Below are 19,804 nucleotides of genomic sequence, written 5' to 3'. Positions count from 1 at the left end.
GGACAACTGGAAAAGCAAGGTAAGATAGCGGTGTGACCCAGCTATAAAAATCTCCCTGGGCCAGTGCATTATTTCCCTAAAAGAAGCACTGGCCCAGGGAACAAACAAATATTGGCAAGCCCCAGTAAATTTTGGTAAGAATAAATTATGTAAACTGCAAAATGCAAATGTTTATTATTATTTGTGTGCAATTTTTTCAGTTAACAAATTTTAATTACACTCCACTATATCTGTATAATGTATTTAGGATTTGGAGTTACCGGTAATATAAATAATGGTACATACTGTGGGGCACATTCATTAAAGTACGATTGAGACCGAATACAAACTTTTTTCTAAGTTTTAGTTTTGTGAGACAAAATCTATTGTATGAAAGTTCATTCAAGCTTCGGTATCGTGACTTTCCTTGGGCCAGGTTGGAGCTACAGAGTGCCATTAAGTCCTATGGGAGGCTTCCAAAATCATGCACTGAAGGTTCAAAGTCAGAAAGGTTTTTCTGCCGTTTACGATTGTTTGGATACAAAAATTTTGCGACTATCGCAAACGATCGTTTCAATACGAAAATTTCGTATCGTAAGTACAAAATTTTCGTATTAAAATTATAAGAATTTTCGTGACATTTGCGATCATCAGAAATGATCAGATTTTGTGATTCGGATCCGTGCCTTAGTGAATCGGCCCCTGTGTGTATATATTATCTATATATATCTATATAACCTTTACTGTATAAGCTAATTGAGGACGCAGTTTTTCCATAAAATGCCTGAAGCCACCAAAATTATTGGGTGGCACTATATTAACCCACTCAAAAAAATTCAGCACAGTACCAGCAGTGCTATTAGCCCTTGGAGGCACTATCAGTTCAGCAGCTGAATCCTTCAGCAGAGGTGTTAGGGAACTGCTACCTGGTTACCTGTCCATTGTTCTGTTGACTGACTGCTGGTGAGGGAAAGGGAGGGGTAATATCACTCCAACTTGCAGCACAGCAGTGAAGAGTGAAAAGTTTATCAGAAAACAAGTCACAGGGTTGAAGGGACCTGGAAAAATAAGGAAATGGCTAGTCCCATGTCAAACGTAAAAAAAATAAATATAAAAAAAATGTATTTTTGCTCTTAAAAACAGATAAAAGTGAAGAATACTGCTGGAGCTGCACTATTAACTGATGCATTTTGAAAATATGTTTTTTCCCAAAACAGTATTCCTTTAAACTCTCACCATGTGAGAGCTTCAGATACTATTACAAGTGATTTTTTTTTTGGAAGATATCAATGCCAGACAAATGTAATAATGAACAAAGATTATTTCAACTCACCCATTACATATAATATATATATTATATATACTATATATATATATATATATATATATATATATATATATATTACTAACAGGCTGGTGGCTGGTTGAATCAACTTGCTTTTCAATTCAACAAAAAAGGGATAAGTTTTCTTTATTAACTTTTATCAAAACATTGTGTTTTTTAACTGTTGGGTTTAATTTTTTTTCAAAAGTAATTGTTGTTTTTGGTGCTAATTTACAAAGTTTGGGTGATCTATAAGGCTTACAGCAGGTTTGCCAGAAGCTACATTCCTTTGTAATTACCCTCAGTTTGAGGTGGGTGGGGTTTCATTAGTTGACCTTTACAGATTGTATAAATAGAACCACTGGCACTCCAGTGGAGCTTGCTCTGGTGGTTGGTGCTCTGTAAGTGATTGCTCTTGAAGTGGGGGCTCTGTAAGTGGAGTTATAAACTCAGGAGTTACAAACTAAGGGAGTTTAAAACAGGGTACTAAGTTTGTATTTACTTCAAGTCCTTTCACCTATTTTTGTTTAACTGTTCCTGTAACTGGGAGAATGAGTGGCAGCAACATTGAAGGTCTGACACAGTGCACAGTCTGCCACATGTATGCAGTTGTGGAACAACAGTTCCTAAGTGCATATCTCTGTTGTGGATGTGAGCGAATTGCCACTTTAGAGGCTCGCGTTAGAGCATTAGAGAAACAAGTTGCAACACTGCGTTCAATCGACAATCTTGAGAGAAGTCTCTTGCTTACTGAACAAGAGCTAGCGGGGTCAGATAATATGGGGGGAGGGGAGCAGCGAAAGGATGATAGGGCAGTAAGCTGGGTGACAGCTAGAAAATCTAGTGTGGGGAAAAGGAAAAGGGAGGCTGCTCCAGGGTTTGCGCATCCCAACAGATTTGCCAGATTGTGTGAAGAAGATGGGAGTGTGAACTCTGGACTGGCGGTTCTAGATGAGGCTGATCTCTCTAACACCCGGGAGACCAGTTTCTCTAGTAGTGGTGGGGAGGAGAGCAGAGCTAGGCCTATACAGATGGTGGTTATAGGGGATTCAATCATTAGGAAAGTGGACAGGGTAATCTGTCAAACGGATCGCTTTAACCGGACAGTTTGCTGTCTTCCTGGTGCCAGGGTTCGGCATGTGGTTGATCGGGTTGACACATTATTGGGAGGGGCTGGGCATGACCCGGCTGTCTTGGTACATATCGGTACTAACGACAAAATAAACGGTAGGTGGGGGACCTTAAAGAGTGAGTTCAGGGATCTAGGCTCTAAGATTAAGCAAATGTCCTCCAATGTAATTTTTTCGGAAATTTTGTCGGTGCCACGTGCAAGTTTAGGGAGACAGCGGGAGCTTAGGGAGCTAAATGCATGGCTAAAGTCTTGGTGTAGGAAGGAAGGGTTTGGGTTCCTAGAGCACTGGGCTGACTTTTCCTTGGGGTACAATCTATACAGCCGTGACAGATTGCACCTCAATGGAAGGGGGTCTGCTGTGCTAGGGAGAGAATGGTTAAGAGGTTGGAGGAGTGTTTAAACTAGACAAGGGGGGGGGGGGTGAGCTAGAGTTCTATAGGAAAGTTAGTGTAGACGGGGCAGGGGGGCATATAGTTCATCAGATAAGGAGCTTCCGTTACAAGGAAAACAGTCTCATATTTGCCTTAGCTCTAACTCTCTGTTAGCTAATGTAAACATCAGAGGGAGAAGAAGTAATCTCCGCTGCATGCTGGCTAATGCGCAAAGCTTGTCGAGTAAATTAGGGGAGCTGCAAGCTATTGCATGTATTGAAAATTAGGATTTAATTGGTATCACTGAGACCTGGTGGGATGATAAATGCGACTGGGCTGTGAATTTAAATGGTTATATACTTTTTAGGAGGGACAGAGAGATTAAAAAGGGTGGAGGGGTTTGTCTTTACGTAAAGTCAGATTTAAAGCCATGTAATAAAGACATTACCAATGAAGACGTTGAATCTCTTTGGGTAGAAATTTCAGTAGGGCTGAAGGTCACAAATAAAATGATCATTGGTGTATGCTATAAACCACCCCGTATAGATGAGGGGGATGAGACCCAGCTACTGTTGCAAATGGAGGAGGCTTCAAAACTGGGTCAAGTTGTTATTATGGGGGACTTTAATTATCCGGACATTGACTGGAGTAATGGGGTGGCTAAGTCAGAAAAAGCTAGTAGGTTTGTAAATATGCTAAATGACAACTTTTTATTTCAGGCGGTTCAAGAACCTACTAGGAATGACTCCATTTTGGACCTGGTGATATCTAATAATAATGAACTCATCTCTAACATTTGTGTGGGTGAGCATTTGGGGAACAGTGATCACAACATGGTCTCCTTTGAGATAATGCTGCAGAGACAGCTCTATAAGGGAGTAACTAAAATGCTCAATTTTAGACGTGCAGACTTTGCCAGTATAAGGGCATCTCTGCAATGTGTCAACTGGGAAAGGCTTTTCATGGGGTTAGACACAGAAGGAAAATGGAACATCTTTAAAACATTGCTTTGCAGGTATACACAACAGTATATTCCCCTTGTAAGCAAGGAGAGGCATCGCAAAGCAAAACCTTTATGGCTGAATAAAAGTGTTAGTGTCGAGGTTGGTAAGAAAAAATGTGCTTTTAGGGCATTCAAGTTAGCTGGGACAGCAGAAACTTTCATCAGGTACAAGGAAGCAAATAAAGCATGCAAAAAAGCTATCAGGCAAGCTAAAATAGAAAAGGAAAGGGATATTGCAGCTAGGAGTAAAAAGAATCCAAAATTATTTTTTAATTATGTGAATAGTAAAAAAATGAAGCAAGAAGGGGTGGGAACCTTATTATCACGGGGGGGGGGGTAAGTTGGTTGATGAGAACGGGGAAAAAGCTGAAATTTTGAACTCTTATTTTTCATCTGTCTATACATCTGAGGAGCCAGCTAATGAAGGCTTCCCTTTTAATATGCCCAGTTCTAGTAATTTAGCTACTGACGCATGGGTCACTCGGGAGGAAATTCAAAAGAGACTTGAACATGTAAAGGTAAACAAAGGTCCAGGACCGGATGGGATTCATCCCAGGGTATTAAATGAGCTGAGCGCTGTGATTGCCAAACCTCTTCACTTTATTTTTCAGGATTCGTTGAGGTCTGGCATGGTGCCGAGAGACTGGCGGATTGCTAATGTAGTGCCGTTATTTAAAAAGGGATCCCGTTCTCAGCCTGAAAACTATAGGTCTGTTAGTCTGACATCAGTAGTAGGAAAACTTTTGGAAGGGGTAATAAGGGATAGGGTACTTGAATACATTGCAGTTCACAATACTATTAGTTTGTGCCAGCATGGTTTTATGCGTAACAGATCTTGCCAGACTAATTTAGTCACCTTTTATGAGGAGGTGAGTAGGAACCTCGATGCTGGAATGGCAGTTGATGTCATCTACTTGGACTTTGCTAAAGCGTTGATACAGTACCTCACAGAAGGTTAATGATCAACTTAAGGAACATTGGCCTAGAACATAATATTTGTAATTGGATAGAGAACTGGCTGAAGGATAGATTACAAAGAGTGGTGGTAAATGAAACATTTTCTAATTGGACCAGTGTGGTTAGTGGAGTACTGCAGGGGTCAGTCCTTGGTCCTTTGCTTTATAATTAGTCTATTAATGACCTGGAGGTGGGCATAGAGAGTACTGTATCTATTTTTGTTGATGACACTAAATTGTGCAAAACTATAGGTTCCATGCAGGATGCTGCCGCTTTGCAGAGCGATTTGACAAAATTGGAAAACTGGGCAGCAAACTGGAAAATGAGGTTCAGTGTTGAAAAGTGCAAAGTTATGCATTTTGGTAGAAATAATATAAACGCTCACTATCTATTGAATGGTAGTGTGTTGGGGGTATCCTTAATAGAGAAGGATCTAGAGGTTTTAGGAGATAACAAGTTGTCTAATTCCAGGCAGTGTCATTCTGTGGCTACTAAAGCAAATAAAGTGCTGTCTTGTATAAAAAAGGGCATTGACTCAAGGGATGAGAACATAATTTTGCCTCTTTATAGGTCCCTGGTAAGGCCTCACCTTGAGTATGCAGTGCATTTTTGGGCTCCAGTTCTTAAGAAGGATATTAATGAGCTGGAGAGAGTGCAGAGACGTGCAACTAAACTGGTTAAGGGGATGGAAGATTTAAACTATGAGGTTAGACTGTCGAGGTTGGGGTTGTTTTCTCTGGAAAAGAGGCGATTGCGAGGGGACATGATTACTCTGGGATTACTGGGATTATAGGCAGATAGGGATGTTCTTTTTTCCCATAAAAACAATCAGCGCACCAGAGCCCACCCCTTTAGATTAGAGGAACGGAGCTTCCATTTGAAGCAGCGTAGGTGGTTTTTCACGGTGAGGGCAGTGAGGTTATGGAATGCCCTTCCTAGAGATGTGGTAATGGCAGATTCTGTTAATGCCTTTAAGAGGGGCCTGGATGAGTTCTTGAACAATCAGAATATCCAAGGCTATTGTGATACTAATATCTACAGTTAGTACTAGTGGTTGTATATATAGTTTATGTATGTGAGTGTATAGATTGGTAGGTGTGGGTTGTGTGTGTTGGGTTTACTTGGATGGGTTGAACTTGATGGACGCTGGTCTTTTTTCAACCCTATGTAACTATATAGATATTTTGTGCATTAAGCTATTAAATGCCCTCCCTACCTTTAAACAAAAAAAAAAAGGGATTGTTTATCCATATATTGCAATATATTCAAACTGGCCAACTACATCACAGTCATGCCTGGTCTGGCCAGCCCTTCACTCACTTTTATCTGATTCACTAAGAATTCTGCTGCAGTAGAACAGTGTACCAGCAATACATACTGGATGCAGGGACAAAGGATTCAAATTGCTACCACTCTGTAAAATTATACCAAGGGTCAATAAATTAGATCGATAGTCTTTAGCTTATTACCTGTACTTGACATTACCATGCATACTATGCATCCATAATACTACATTTTTTACAAGCTTATAAAGAAGCCAAGAGTCCAACATCATAACACAATAGGACATTTTTTATAGCATTGTGTTGTAATTTGTAGCTTAAACAACTTTGTGCGTTAGGTGAAGCATATGCAGTCAGAAGAAGTCAAACGTGCAATTGCCAAACATAAGAAGAGCCATTATTTGGATTGGATTTTGCAGCAGCATGAATTCTTTAGCCAAAAACTAAATGAAGACAAATGAGCTAATGGCTGACTTTAAGAGTAAAAGCTACATTGTTCTGAGCATCACTTGTCAGGTGATAAAACTGGAATAACAATAGAAACAAATGATTATGTTGGCAGTTTTGAGGTGAATACCTGTCTCCTGAAAGTCTGCAGGATTAACCTAAGGAGACAGCTCATGGCATCTCTAGTTTGTACTTGGCAATCATATGTACAGACATTGACTTGTCACAGAGAGTCAACATTCAGGTGTGTTATGTGTTATACAATTGCTTTATAGATCAGTGGTTCAGCACTGATCAACATCCACTTAGGGGCAATTTCATGAAATTCTTGATGGCATTCGCCCCAGAAGGGTACCCTTCTCCTGTATAGGAAATGATGTGGATCACTCTGCACCTGATTTTAGTGCAGTGCCCATTGAAGTTAAATGGAATAGGTGACTATTGGTATTTTGATAATTGCAAAGTGTACTGAAATTCAAATCACCAGATGTACCAAGGCTCCAATAAGTCAGATGGAAAGGTGGTCTAGCAAACCAGGTAGCATGGACTGAAAGCACTATGGGTGTGAGAAGTCAAATGGGGTCTTAAACTCCCTATAGCAGCAAAATCTACAGAAGTATAACATATGTATATACTCACCCTTAACTAAATGTATGCAGGAGAAATCTTGGATTAGCAGATAATAATTGTTTAAAGTATTGATATAACTTCATATGACAACTCATTTTGGTATACCAGGCTGGACTGATTGCTCCACAGCAACAACAGCTTGATGAACCCATAACATTTTTGACTGTAAAGCAGACCTTTAATATTTCTTGTAACAAAATACATCTTAACCTATATAATCAACTGAATGCTAGATTGGCATAGCTCTTATGCTGAATGCGTTCAGCCATGATCCATTTGGCATAATGCAGTAGCTACAAACAACCAAATCAGTGATGTGCCCTCATCAAAAATGTCACTTTGTTTCTGACAAAGCAGATTAAAAAATCAATGCGTGTTCTTAAATTAGAGCAGCCTTATCAAAGAAAAATGTAATTTGCAGCTGATAAAAGGTAAAGATTGACAACTTAATAAATGCCTTTGAACTCAATACTACGATTCTCACAAATTAACACTCATCAATCAGTTACATGGTTTCTACATTCTACTTAAAAGCTTAAGAAAAAAATTGGCATGTACAATTACTTTTTTGTAGTAGTGATGGCATGATAGTTTTTCTTCAAATCTGCATTAAATTTAAATATACAGTACTCTAAGAAAATAAAACCAAGGTCACAGGCCTAAAGCAAACTATGTATACTTCAGAAGTTACTTAACTTTTAAAACTCTTTTATCTTTAGTAAAATTTAACTGAAGGAGACATCTGGTAAACCCAACAGTTAAGTTCCCCATACAGGGGCCGATAGTAGCTGCCGATATTGGTCCCTTGGACCGATTTGGCAGCTTATCGCCCCGTGTAGGGGCAGAAACGAGGGGCCTGCCCGACCGATATCTGGCCTAAAATTGGCCAGCTATCGATCGGCCAGGTTAGAAAATTCAGTCGGATCAGGGACCGCATTGGCTTGTTGATGTCCCCGAACTGACTGCCCCATTGCCGCCAATATAATTTGATTGTTTGGCCCCAGGGCCAAACGATCAAATTATTTTTTTTTTTACCTACACGCTCCCCGATATCGCCCACCCGTAGGTGGGGATATCGGGTAAAGATCCGCTCACTTCGCGATCTTGCCAAGCGAGTGAATTTCAATGTGTATGGGGACCTTTAGGGGGCTAAAGTTTCAAAATATTTGCTTTGGTGCAAAAACAAACAAACCATGCTAAAAAGACAACAATGTGCCCCAGTGCTTATGCATACACTTTATGTACACAATAAACAAGAGAATGTTATATTTTTGTCCAACGTGATATTCTTCTGATGATGACTGTTCTGTGCATACGGAAGGGTTTTTGCTATTCCTGCCTTGGGCCCAGGAAGTGTAGTCTCCAGTTAAAGTAAGTTGTGTTAATAACAGGATGAAGGACTAAAATTATGCTTGGGACACCTGGACTGGCAAATGTATGTGGGTGATGCTACTATATACCAGCACTGGTTTTGGAAAGCTGGGTCACTCATGAGAGGGGGTCATAGGTAACAGTTTTGAATTTTTTTATTTAGGGTACTTAGCTTTTTAAATCATGCCAAGGGTTAGGCAGCTTTATCATGAAACAAGTTGGTAAAGAGAACTACCATCCATTACCTAGTAAAAGTTATTAAATATATTATGTGTGGAACTATAAATAACCCCCCTTGATCCAAGTTTTAATTAACAGTGATCACTCATTTCTGGCAGACCTGGAGCCAGCTAACCAATTATTTATGCTACAAGACTAGCACTACCTTGAATAACCTTGTTCTTCAAACAGAAGGATAAATAGAGAAATACGCAGACACGTGTATTGATCTATATTCTTGTGAAGCAGACAGGAGTGCAGTATTGTAAATAAAAAGGACAATCTGATATTTATTCATCACTTCCATGTCATACATATTTGTAATTATGTTCACTTAATCCAGTTAAAGGGTAACTATTGGAAATATGAAAATATAAAATAAGCTTAAATCGGACTTAAATAAGAAACTTTCTAAATATATCAATTCAAATTTTGGTCCTGTTTCTGCAATAATCAAGTTACTATTCACTCTCCCCCTCTTAACATATGTCTCTCTTCATTCTGTTTTCCTGCCGGAGGTGGATGTCAGATTTTGATTAACAGGTAGCTACAATATTATCTTTTGATGGGGGCTTTCCTTTCCTAGTAGATGATTATAGCTAACTCAAATAACTGACTCCAGCACAAACAATCTGACTTTGGCACAAATCCTGCATGTAGAGAGTGAGTATTTCTGGTGATTTCAAAAGAGTAAGCTCTAATACATCTTTCAGGAAAATAGCCCCTCACCCCAAAAGGCTGTATTAGACAATGTGAGGTAATGTAATAAATGGCACCAATTTGCCCAGAAGCAGTACCCCATGGCATACAATCAGCAGAAAGCATTTACTGGTCACCTGGTTACAAGCAAGTATCTTATTGGTTGCTATGGGTTGCTGCTTCAGGGCAAACTTTTTAAAAAATTTGTCAAAATAAACCAAAAATATGGAAGCCTGGCACTGCTTTCTTTACTGGGCTAATGCATTTTGTTTATACGTCTGCATGTCATTACCCTTAAGAAATTATAGTATGTTAATGCATACTCATTCACTTGTGTTCGAGTGGTGTGTGTGTGTGTGTGGGGGGGGTGATGCCCTCTCATACAGTACTATTAAAGGGGTTGTTTACCTTTGAGTTAACTTTAAGGACAAATGTAGGGAGTAATATTCAGAGACAATTTGCAATTGGTCTTCACTTTTTATTATTGTGTGCTTTTTTTAAATTATTTTTACTTTTTGTTCAGAGTCCAAATTATCTTAGCAACCATGAAGTGGTTTGAAAAAGAGACTGAAATATGAATAGGACAGGACTTGATTAGACAGATAAGTATTAAAACGTAATAATAACAATAAAATTATAAGCTCACAGAGCAATATTTTTTTAGCTGTTGTGTCAGTGACCCCCATTCGAAAGCTGGGAAAAGTCAGAAAAAGGGAAATATTTAAAAAACTATAGAAACTTAGAAATGGCAATTCTACAACATATTAAAAGTTAACTTTAAGGTGAACAACCCATTTAAGGTGGAAATAGCTGCCTAAACTTTTAACATTTTGGTTTTAGACATATTTTTTTAAAACAATTAAGAATATCAGGTTTTCAGCATATAACTGATCTGTAAATTCTTTAATTCTGATAAAGTCACCTTCCATTTTTTAACTGGAATGAAAACTCACTTCCACTTTGTATGCTTTTCACTCTGTTACGCAATGCTAATATTACATCCTGAAGATGTTTTTATGATTAGCTCAGCCAAAGGTTTTCTGGAGATCTACAATAGATTTCCATTAATGTTCCTTAATTATAATCCTTTATAATACAAAGCATCATTGTTTTTAGCTTGATGAAAAGACAAGGAAGCAGAAATTTAATAAACATAAGGGAGTATCACTGAATGTATAATTTATACCATCAACAGTATCTGTTTATTGACCTGAAGAAATATGCTATGTGAAAATAAATGCAGGGTATAGTTAAACTTTTTAAAAAAAATAAATTTAAGTCAAATTGTCAATGTTTTAGTCCAATTCTTGAACCGTTATCAAAGCTTGTTAAGTTTTAGATAAAAGTCTCTTAAATTGGATTCTTTGGATATTCTATGTGAATTTGGTACACTGTGGAGCAATAATAACGATGAACAATCAAAAGAAATTACCAGTCAATTAAAAATCCCATTATAAAAGTGGCCATACGTGGGCAGATTTAAGCTTGCAACCTATATCTGCATGAAAATTGTGCAGTTGATGATTGTGCAGGTTTAAAATCCCATTTGGTCAAGGGCTGCGTCGGCTCATTGAAGAAGTCCTTGCCCTGATAGCCAAGGTGGGCATATTGGGGGAAAAAACTGCTCATTTGGTAACCTCGCCAAATATACCTTCTGAGTCATGTTCTGACAGTAGGTTCTATTAAATCATGTATGACTTTTTGGACAAACATAATATCCAAGAATTTGTTCTGTATATATATTTTGCCCCAATTAACTATGTAACAAACCTACACATCAGTAAGTGTTAGCCTACCTATGGCATCAGAAATGATCAGAAGAAATATATAAATATATCTTTGTTCTTCAGTGTGGCAAGCATTGTTAGAAGCATTCTGACTCAGTATTATATATGTACAGCTTTTATTATAAGTTACAAGCTGACACTGCATAAAAGGATGATAACAATAATTATTTAAAATTTACTTTAAGTATAGTAAAGACAGCAATATTACAAAAAATGGCTGAAAAATTCCTGATTGGGCTTCTTATAATTCAAATAATTTTAAGACTTAAGTGTTTAAACGTACTTGTTTTTGGGCCTATCGAGTGAATGTGCTGTTTAGAAATACATTAAAGTAGTTCCCCACTGAAATGCCTCAAATGTTGATTTTGGCAATTAACTGAAACTGAAATAAGCCATTATATTGCAGGAGTGTGTTACACTTGCACATTGATATCAAAGTTGTTGAAGTTCAGGTTTAATCACTAAATAACAACTGAAACATTAGAATACATTTAGCACATACTCAGGCTCTTTTACTGCTGGATTAGGTTGAAGACAGAGGGAGCAATAAGTCATCATGACTTTTAAACCTAGTTGCAGTTACTAGTCGCGGCAGCTAACCTCCATGCAAAATGTACAACTTGCCGCAACTGCACAGTACAGGTCCTAGCTACATTTAGTGGTGGCAACTGGTTGCCGCAACTGGATTTTAAAAGTGGCAGTGACTAATCACCCTGTCTGTTTGACACTTAAGAAAGGGCTATAAGGGGCCCAAAACATGTTGTGTTTGTCGCTGGCAATAAAGCTTTGAAGCAGATAAACTGCATTTGGAGTTCTCCTCATCAATTTAAATACCGTACTACTAAACTTGCGGCTAGCCTCTGAGGATCGATGCATCGAGTCTGACAGGCTGAGCGCCTGAACACTGCTAGATAATCAGTCTGTCTGTCTTTGCCCATAGGCGCATGTGCTGAAGCACTATGCCTCAAACAGGCACAAGGAAGCCTTGTACATAACACCTTTTAAATGAAGGTAAATGCAAGAATCTTTTGTGCCACATGTCAATTGGTGCCCCAGGGGATGCTAAAGTCCTGCCAAGTGCTGCCAGGATTACATAAATAGGCATAACTCTTTGGCCTACATTTTTCAATTGCAAAAAGTTGCACCTGTTTACACCATGTGCAAATATCACAGGAGAGGAGTGCTAAATATCTGGTTTCTGAGTTTTTTTTGTACTTTATGGGGTCAATTTACCACCTTTTCACAGTTTATTTAAAGTGTGTGAAAGATCCCAAGTGTGGTTTCTTGTTCTTTCTTGTGTCGGTTAGTGTTAATCTCTAACTTTATTTCACTTTATTTTCCTAATTTTCTTGGGAGCAAAAACACTCTTAAAATCACTCTTTAGCAATTTAGAAGTGAATATGCTGGAGAAAGATGGGTTCAACTTTAATTTAACTTTTAGTATGTTATAGAAAGCCCAATTCTAAGTAACTTTTTATTTTGTTGTTATAATTTATTTGTTGTAGTTTTTCAATTATTTGCCTTCTTCTTCTAACTCTTTGTAGCTTTTAGATGGAGGGGGGGGTCGCCGATTCCAGCAGTCAAAAATCTACTGCTCTGTGAGGCTACAGTTTAATTGTTATCGTTGTAACTATTTTTTCTGTTCAGGTCCTCTCCTATACCTATACCAGTCTCTCATTCAAACCGCTCCCTGGCTGCTAAGCTAGTTTGGACCCTAGCAACCAGATAGCTGCCAAAACTCCAAAGGGAGAGCTGCTGAACAAATATTGAAATAATTAAAAAAATTACAAATAAAAAATGAAGACCAATTGCAAATTGTCTCAGAATATCCCTGTCTACATCATATTAAAAAATAACTCAAAGGTGAACAACCCCTTAAAATTTTTTTTTATAAAATCTCAATCTATAGAAAATGTGCTTAATAAAATCAACATAAAGAATTATGCATGAAAAATCTGGCTCATGTCTGGCGTGTCTTTGGGCCAACCATGCTGGAAGCAAAATACTGGAATATATTCCAGTTCCATACAGCTATAGGTAGACACAAAGTTCAATACAGCTATGCTTATAATGCTTGCACTTTCATGTTTTTAATAGGTTTGGTGGGGATATGGGCTGGTAGCAGGGGAATAAATACTGTGCATGATAAATCACTTACCAGTTCTTGGCCATCCTTAAGTAAAGGCAAAAATGTTCCTTCCAATATGGCTATCTGTTCTTTATTAAGCTTCTGCCACAATCCTATTAGCAGAATTACCAGTTGCGTAGCACTCTTTAGCCTTGTAAAAGCTCGAAACAAGTTGTGCTGTAGCTCTTCAGCTGCATCTGCTATACCGATTACCTGTGAAATAAACTTAAGTGAGTATAGGGGATACTTTCATACAGGTACAAGCTTGGCCCACCATGTCACCAGATTTCTAGTGGTGAACATTTTCATTTTTGTCAAGAACCGGTCTGTGAAGAAAATAAATTATAGGTTTTCTTAGGATTCAAAACCTCACTTAGTAGTTTTTACAATTTTTTCCCTAAACCCTGATGGGCAAAGCTTAAATCTGCCCTTTAGAAAATAAAGTATTCTTGAGGCCTTGAAGATTTTCATCACTGCCTGCAGTTTACAATTATGTTTACAATATGTCACAGCATTACCCCAAAGCTACCCAAAGCAACAGAATCATAAATTTAAAGTATAGATGCTGATAACAAGCCAACGCTACAAAGTTAACTTTCGCCCTGCTGCTGCATGACATTTTGCAAGTATAATTCTGGGTGAAGCTGTTAAGGGGAGTTAGATTTACCTATTATTACACAGTTTAGGGATGACTCAAGTAGTAAAATATTTTAGTGTAACTGGTCCTTTAATATGCAATCATTATGACCTAATGGAGGAAATATTAGCTGTTAAGTGTTTCTTTAGTCTACCACCCTTTCTTTCATTCCAACATTGCTTATTTTTTTTACAAGGTACCTGTCTTTTTTTTTTGCTTTTTAAACTGCTGAAATCTACTCCCAGCTTAAAATAATTTGTTTCTACTCTTTGCCAATAAGATTCAATCTCATGAGGGCAACATCTCAAAAAATTTTTTGGTTGAACACACCAATTCCTGTCATATGCAAAGCAGTCAAACTACATAATCTTGGGAAAATGCAGAAGGAGCCATTTTGATCGATTTTGCAATTTAACGGGTGAAGGTGATTCTGCATGGGTCTCATGTGCCAGTATTGAACACTACTAACAGAAAAATACTATTTTATGTCAAAATCAAAACAGATCTTTGCACAGTTAAACCAATAAAATGGAAATAAAAGTCACAGCTGTAAAAATTGCCAAAAACAGATCACCCACCAAATATGAATGCCATATGAGAGGGAGACTAGGGAGGGAGGCCACCAAGAGACCTATGAAAACTCTAAGGGGCACATTTACTAACCCACGAACGGGCCGAATGCGTCCGATTGCGTTTTTTTCATAATGATCGGTAATTTTGCGATTTTTCCAGCGTCTTTACGATTTTTGCGTAAAAACGCGAGTTTTTCGGCGTCTTTACGATTTTTAGAGATTTCCTCCTGCAAAAAACTCAGTTTGGAACTTGAAAAGGCTGTTCCCTCACAATCCCAATGCAACCTGACAAGGCTTGAGCAGTTTTACAAAGAGGAATAGTGAAATGTTGCAGTATCCAGATGAGACCTATCCACAAAGATTCACGGCTGGAATTGCTGCAAAATGTGCGTTACTAAATACTGATTTAAAGGTGTATACTTATGCAATTGGTTAATTTGTTCTTTTCCTGGTATTGTCTGATCAATACCAGAAAATTTCTGATCATGTCAGGCAGGGGATCCTTTCAGACCCATACACAAGTCAATAGACTGTTGACTTGGGCAATGGCCAACATTCTCCCCTATATGAGCATCTAAACAATAGTCGTGCTGGCTGATACATTATATAACTTTAAGAAGGGGCTGGATGGATTCTTAGCAAGTGAGGGAATATAGGGTTATGGGAGATAGCTCTTAGTACAAATTGATCCAGGAACTGGTCTGATTGCCATCTTGGAGTCAGGAAGGATTTTTTTCCCCTCTGCGGCAAATTAGAGAGGCTTCAGATGGGGTTTTTTGCCTTCCTCTGGATCAACTAGTAGTTAGGCAGGTTATATATAGGCATTATGGTTGAATTTGATGGACATAAGTCTTTTTTCAACCCAACGTACTATGTTACTATGTAATAGCCAATGGTTTGATCTCTTGGACCCATTTAAAGGAAAAAAATGAAACAAATGGAATGAATAGCATATTAATTAAGTACAGACATTCCAGGGGTATGTAACAGAAGTCATTAATGGAAAAATATTTGCAATATAAAAATGTATGCCTTTGCAGAAACAAATTTTCCCTTGTGCAAATTTATTAAAGCAGTGTGGATTTTGGCACCAAAAGCTACAATTCAATTTTGTTGTCTCGATTACTATTTTATTAGTTTTTGTATTTAATCAAAGAAAATTTCAATACATGCTTATTTAAAAAAAAATAAAAAATCAAGTGTTATAAATGTTACAGCTTTCCATCTATCAAAGGCAATATTTAAAACAAAAAAAAAAACACTGTAATAGTTTATCTGGGGATCAACAGAAAAGTGGTTGTGCATGCTAATCAATACGCTCTTGTTTAGATTCTACATTCCAAAGCTTTTGCGGAGATAACATATCTGGATGCCACAATAGTCCCTGTAAAATGAAGTCACAGTGCCGCTTCTAACTTCATACTTTTCATGTTCAGAAGAATTGGTTCATCTGATCTATACCTGGCTGTGCCTGAATGCCCTCCTTTGTTGGGAGAGAACAGTCTTCCACATAATACATCCATGTTTTGTAAGTAATATCATGGCGCCGCTATGACAATGTAGCATAAATGTATTAGTAAAGACTTTTTAATTCCTGAAAATTGCAAGATTTGCTTACATAAAAATACCAGCTTCAACAGCATATTCATTGAGTTTTTGTATAAAACAGCAGGTTATCTAAACAAATCTAGCAAATGCAATTATTAATACAGGTATAGGACCCGTTATCCAGAATGCTCGGGACCAAGGGTATTCTGGATAAGGGGTTTGGATCTCCATACCTTAAATCTACTAAAAAAAAAATAAAACATTAATTAAACCCAGTAGGATTGTTTTGCATCCAATAAGGATTAATTATATTTTAGTTTGGATAAAGTACAAGGTACTGTTTATTATTACAGAGAAAAAGGAAATCAATTTAAAAAATCTGAATTATTTGATTAAAATGGAGTCTATGGGAGAAGGGTTTTCCGTAATTCGCAGCTTTCTGGATAACGGGTTTCCGGATAACAGATCCCATACCTGTACAGTAGGACTGTAGAAACAGTGTTTCACAGTTGCTCACACTGCACACAATTTATTTCAGTAAAAAAAAATAGCAGTGTGTGCTACTATCCTATCACTACACTATCCTCCATTTGTGTCAACTTGGACTATATGCCAGTTGCCTAGGTAATCAAGCTACTAACTATACAACTGTTATCTCTGCTGAACAAACAAGGAGCCCACCCTCCCAGCACTGCCAGTTTACGGCTCTGAGTTCTGGGCCAAGCCCAAAGCTGTGTTTTGACATTTGCTGTGGATGCCCAATGCTGGGTGCCGTGTCTATCTAGGTATGGAGAAAGAAACACAGGACAGATACTCATCCATATGTTTGGGCCGGAGGATTTCCAGCATTAGGGTGTTTTCTATGATTTGGATCATCACACCTTTATATTTAAACATGTAAAACCCGCTATAACTGATTTGCTACCAATATGGATTTGTGCAAATTGGTTAGAATAAAAACTCTATGGGACATGAATTTGCAGTAATTCTGAGCATTCAGGATATCTAGATTTCATATAAAAGATCCCAAACCTGTACTGGCAATAGTATATGTTATTGCTTTTAAAGGGATACTGACATGATTTTTATGGTGCACTTTTTATTTTTAAATTACACTGTTTACATAGCAAATAATTCACTCTAATTATTTTCTTGAACTAACAAATGTATTTATTTTTTTTTAGTTGTAATATTGGTGTGTAGGCAGCCATCTCAGTGCATTGTGCCTGAGTCTGAGCTTTCAGAAGGAGCCAGCACTACACATCACTGCTTTCAGGTAACCTATTGTTTCTCCTACTCCCAGGTAACTGGAGGAGTCACAAGCCGGACTTGGATTTCTTACTATTGAGTGCTATGTACTGGGAGCTGCTATCTTGCCCCCTTCCCATTGTTCTGCTGATCGGCTGCTGGGAGGGGGGTATGATATCACTCAGACTTGTAGCTCAGCAGTAAAGTGTGACTGAAGTTTATCAAAGCACAGGTCACATGGCTGTGGCACCCTAGGAGATGAAGAATATGGCTTAGCCCCATGTGAAATTTTATAATGAAATATAAAAAAGGTCTGTTTGTGTTTTTAAAAAACAATGCAGGATTCTGCTGGAGAAGCCCTTTGAAAAAAAAATGTTTTCCCATGACAGTATTCCTTTAACAATGTACATCTTTGACCATGTTTCTTTCAGATCACTGACAGTGGTTTGTATCAATAAATCATAAGGTACAAACATGTTATAAAAAAACTTTAATAGCGTGGTTCAAACAGGAAGCACAATATATAATGGGCTAATGTAAGGTTTTCTTGTCTACTTGTGCCTTGGGGCTTGAAACAGACTTCAATACATTTATGTTAATTATGCTAAACATAATATAAACTTAAGGGAATACAGAGCAGGCATTATGTTGGAAAGCAAGCTGGTGTGGATGCCATTGTTTTTAAGACTAAAAAAGTAATACCTTTAACGGATAACTGAAAACTATGCTTTTGTTTCGAAAGAAGTGATCGTCATAGAGAAAGCTTTAAAATTCAATTTCAGAGATATCTGTTTTTTCACTTTTAGTTCTTTAGAGATTTTGGGTTTTTTTTCACTTGTAATTGCACGAAAATTCCTAGGTAAATTAAGTTTTTGAGGTACAGGTATGGGATCCCTTATCCGGAAACCCATTATCCAGAAAGCTCCGAATTACGGAAAGCCCATCTCCCATAGACTCCATTTTAATCCAATAATTTAGAATTTTAAAACAGATTTCCTTTTTCCCTGTAGTAATAAAACAGTACCTTGTAATTGATTCCAACTAAGATATAAACAATCCTTATTGGATACAAAACAATCCTATTGGGTTTAATTAATGTTTTATTAATTTTTTAGTAAACTTAAGGTAAGGAGATCCAAATTACGGAAAGATCCCTTATCCGGTATAGCCTTGGTCCCGAGCATTCTGGATAACGGGTCCTATACCTGTATTCATATTTGCTTTCATTCCACAATTGTTTTCAGTTGTGCTTTTTATAATCATATTTTTAATAAACGAGGCATTTGTAATTTTTAGTTTTAGTGGTGATAGAAAAAAGCACAAAAATTACACAATAATTAATTTTAATAAACCTTCTATAAAGAGTAGGGTACTGAATGATATCTTGTGGTGTCCTTAGATATTCCTCGCTGTAAATGAGGATGCAGGATTCCATGAGAAACAACTTTCACACACAAAGCATTACATCTCTGCGTAACTGCAATACCCTGTGCCATGGTGATGCTATTTTAAATAGAAAACCGTTTAATTCTACTTCAGTTGTAATAATACAGTACATGGATATCAAACAAGTTTGCATGATGATCTTATCAAAAACCCCAGGCATTCAAATATAGGTTTTAATGTGTGTCCCATATGTTCAAAGGTATGGCAAAATAGATAAATATGTATCTTATCTGAGTGATGGAACATCTGCAGTGAATTATCCAGTACTGAACATGCCAGTAAATTAAAATGAATCTTTTGCAGATGCTGCTAGAGAAAACTATTATATTAGCAAAGAAATGTGCCAAGCACATGATAAGCAAATCTAGTTGAAAGTAAGCAATGGGAACTGTAGCTTGTACCTTTCACTTGTGCTTAATGGATGCATGCCAAAGAAATAAAAATAGATGTTAATTTATCAAAGATGCACAGAAACCGTTGGTGCAATATTATACTGAACTGGTGGGTTCAAGGTGCAAGGAAGCTTATATATGGCAATTTTTAACACCTGATATCTGAGACATTGCAATTGTAACAAAACATTTTATGGCTAAATAACTGGCAGTGCTTCAATAAAGTTCAGCATGCCTACAAGTTTGAAATAATGAAACAGAAGAGGGTAGAGCACATTTCCAAGTGCAATTGCTATTATGGATGCTACTGTTTAGCCTGTTAAGGACTTTATGGAAAAATAATGCATTGTGGGTAGAATTAATAAACTACAGGAAATTTTGCATATGCCTGCCTTAGTGCTTTACAGACACATCCCCTGTGTGCACCACATATATTTTTGCCCCTACAACAGTGGACCACAGCTATAGTGAGGTAAATACAGTGTGCCCAAAATATTCTGTACCAGCCCCACCAAACTATTAAGTTCAGCGTATTATTATCCCATTTAGTGGCACATTTATGAAAACTGCAGGTAGACTGATAGTTGGAAAGAGTTAAAGAGATAAGCACCTACCCCTTCTGTATATTTAG

General features: G+C 37.5%; 1 protein-coding gene across 2 annotated transcripts in view; it reads right to left on the bottom strand.

Moving 5' to 3' along the window:
- The window catches only part of bbs9 (Bardet-Biedl syndrome 9), a 160,187-nt gene that overhangs the window by 16,673 nt on the left and 123,710 nt on the right, over window positions 1–19,804 (bottom strand). For both annotated transcript variants that reach the window (XM_012964735.3, NM_001016821.2), the window contains 1 exon segment: window positions 13,361–13,543. In XM_012964735.3, the coding sequence (XP_012820189.2) occupies window positions 13,361–13,543 (183 nt within the window).

Source organism: Xenopus tropicalis, chromosome 6 (assembly GCF_000004195.4).
Source record: "Xenopus tropicalis strain Nigerian chromosome 6, UCB_Xtro_10.0, whole genome shotgun sequence".
Classification (NCBI taxonomy): Eukaryota; Metazoa; Chordata; class Amphibia; order Anura; family Pipidae; genus Xenopus; species Xenopus tropicalis.
Note: the sequence above shows the minus strand (reverse complement) of the source record. Positions and strands in the feature narration are given on the sequence as shown.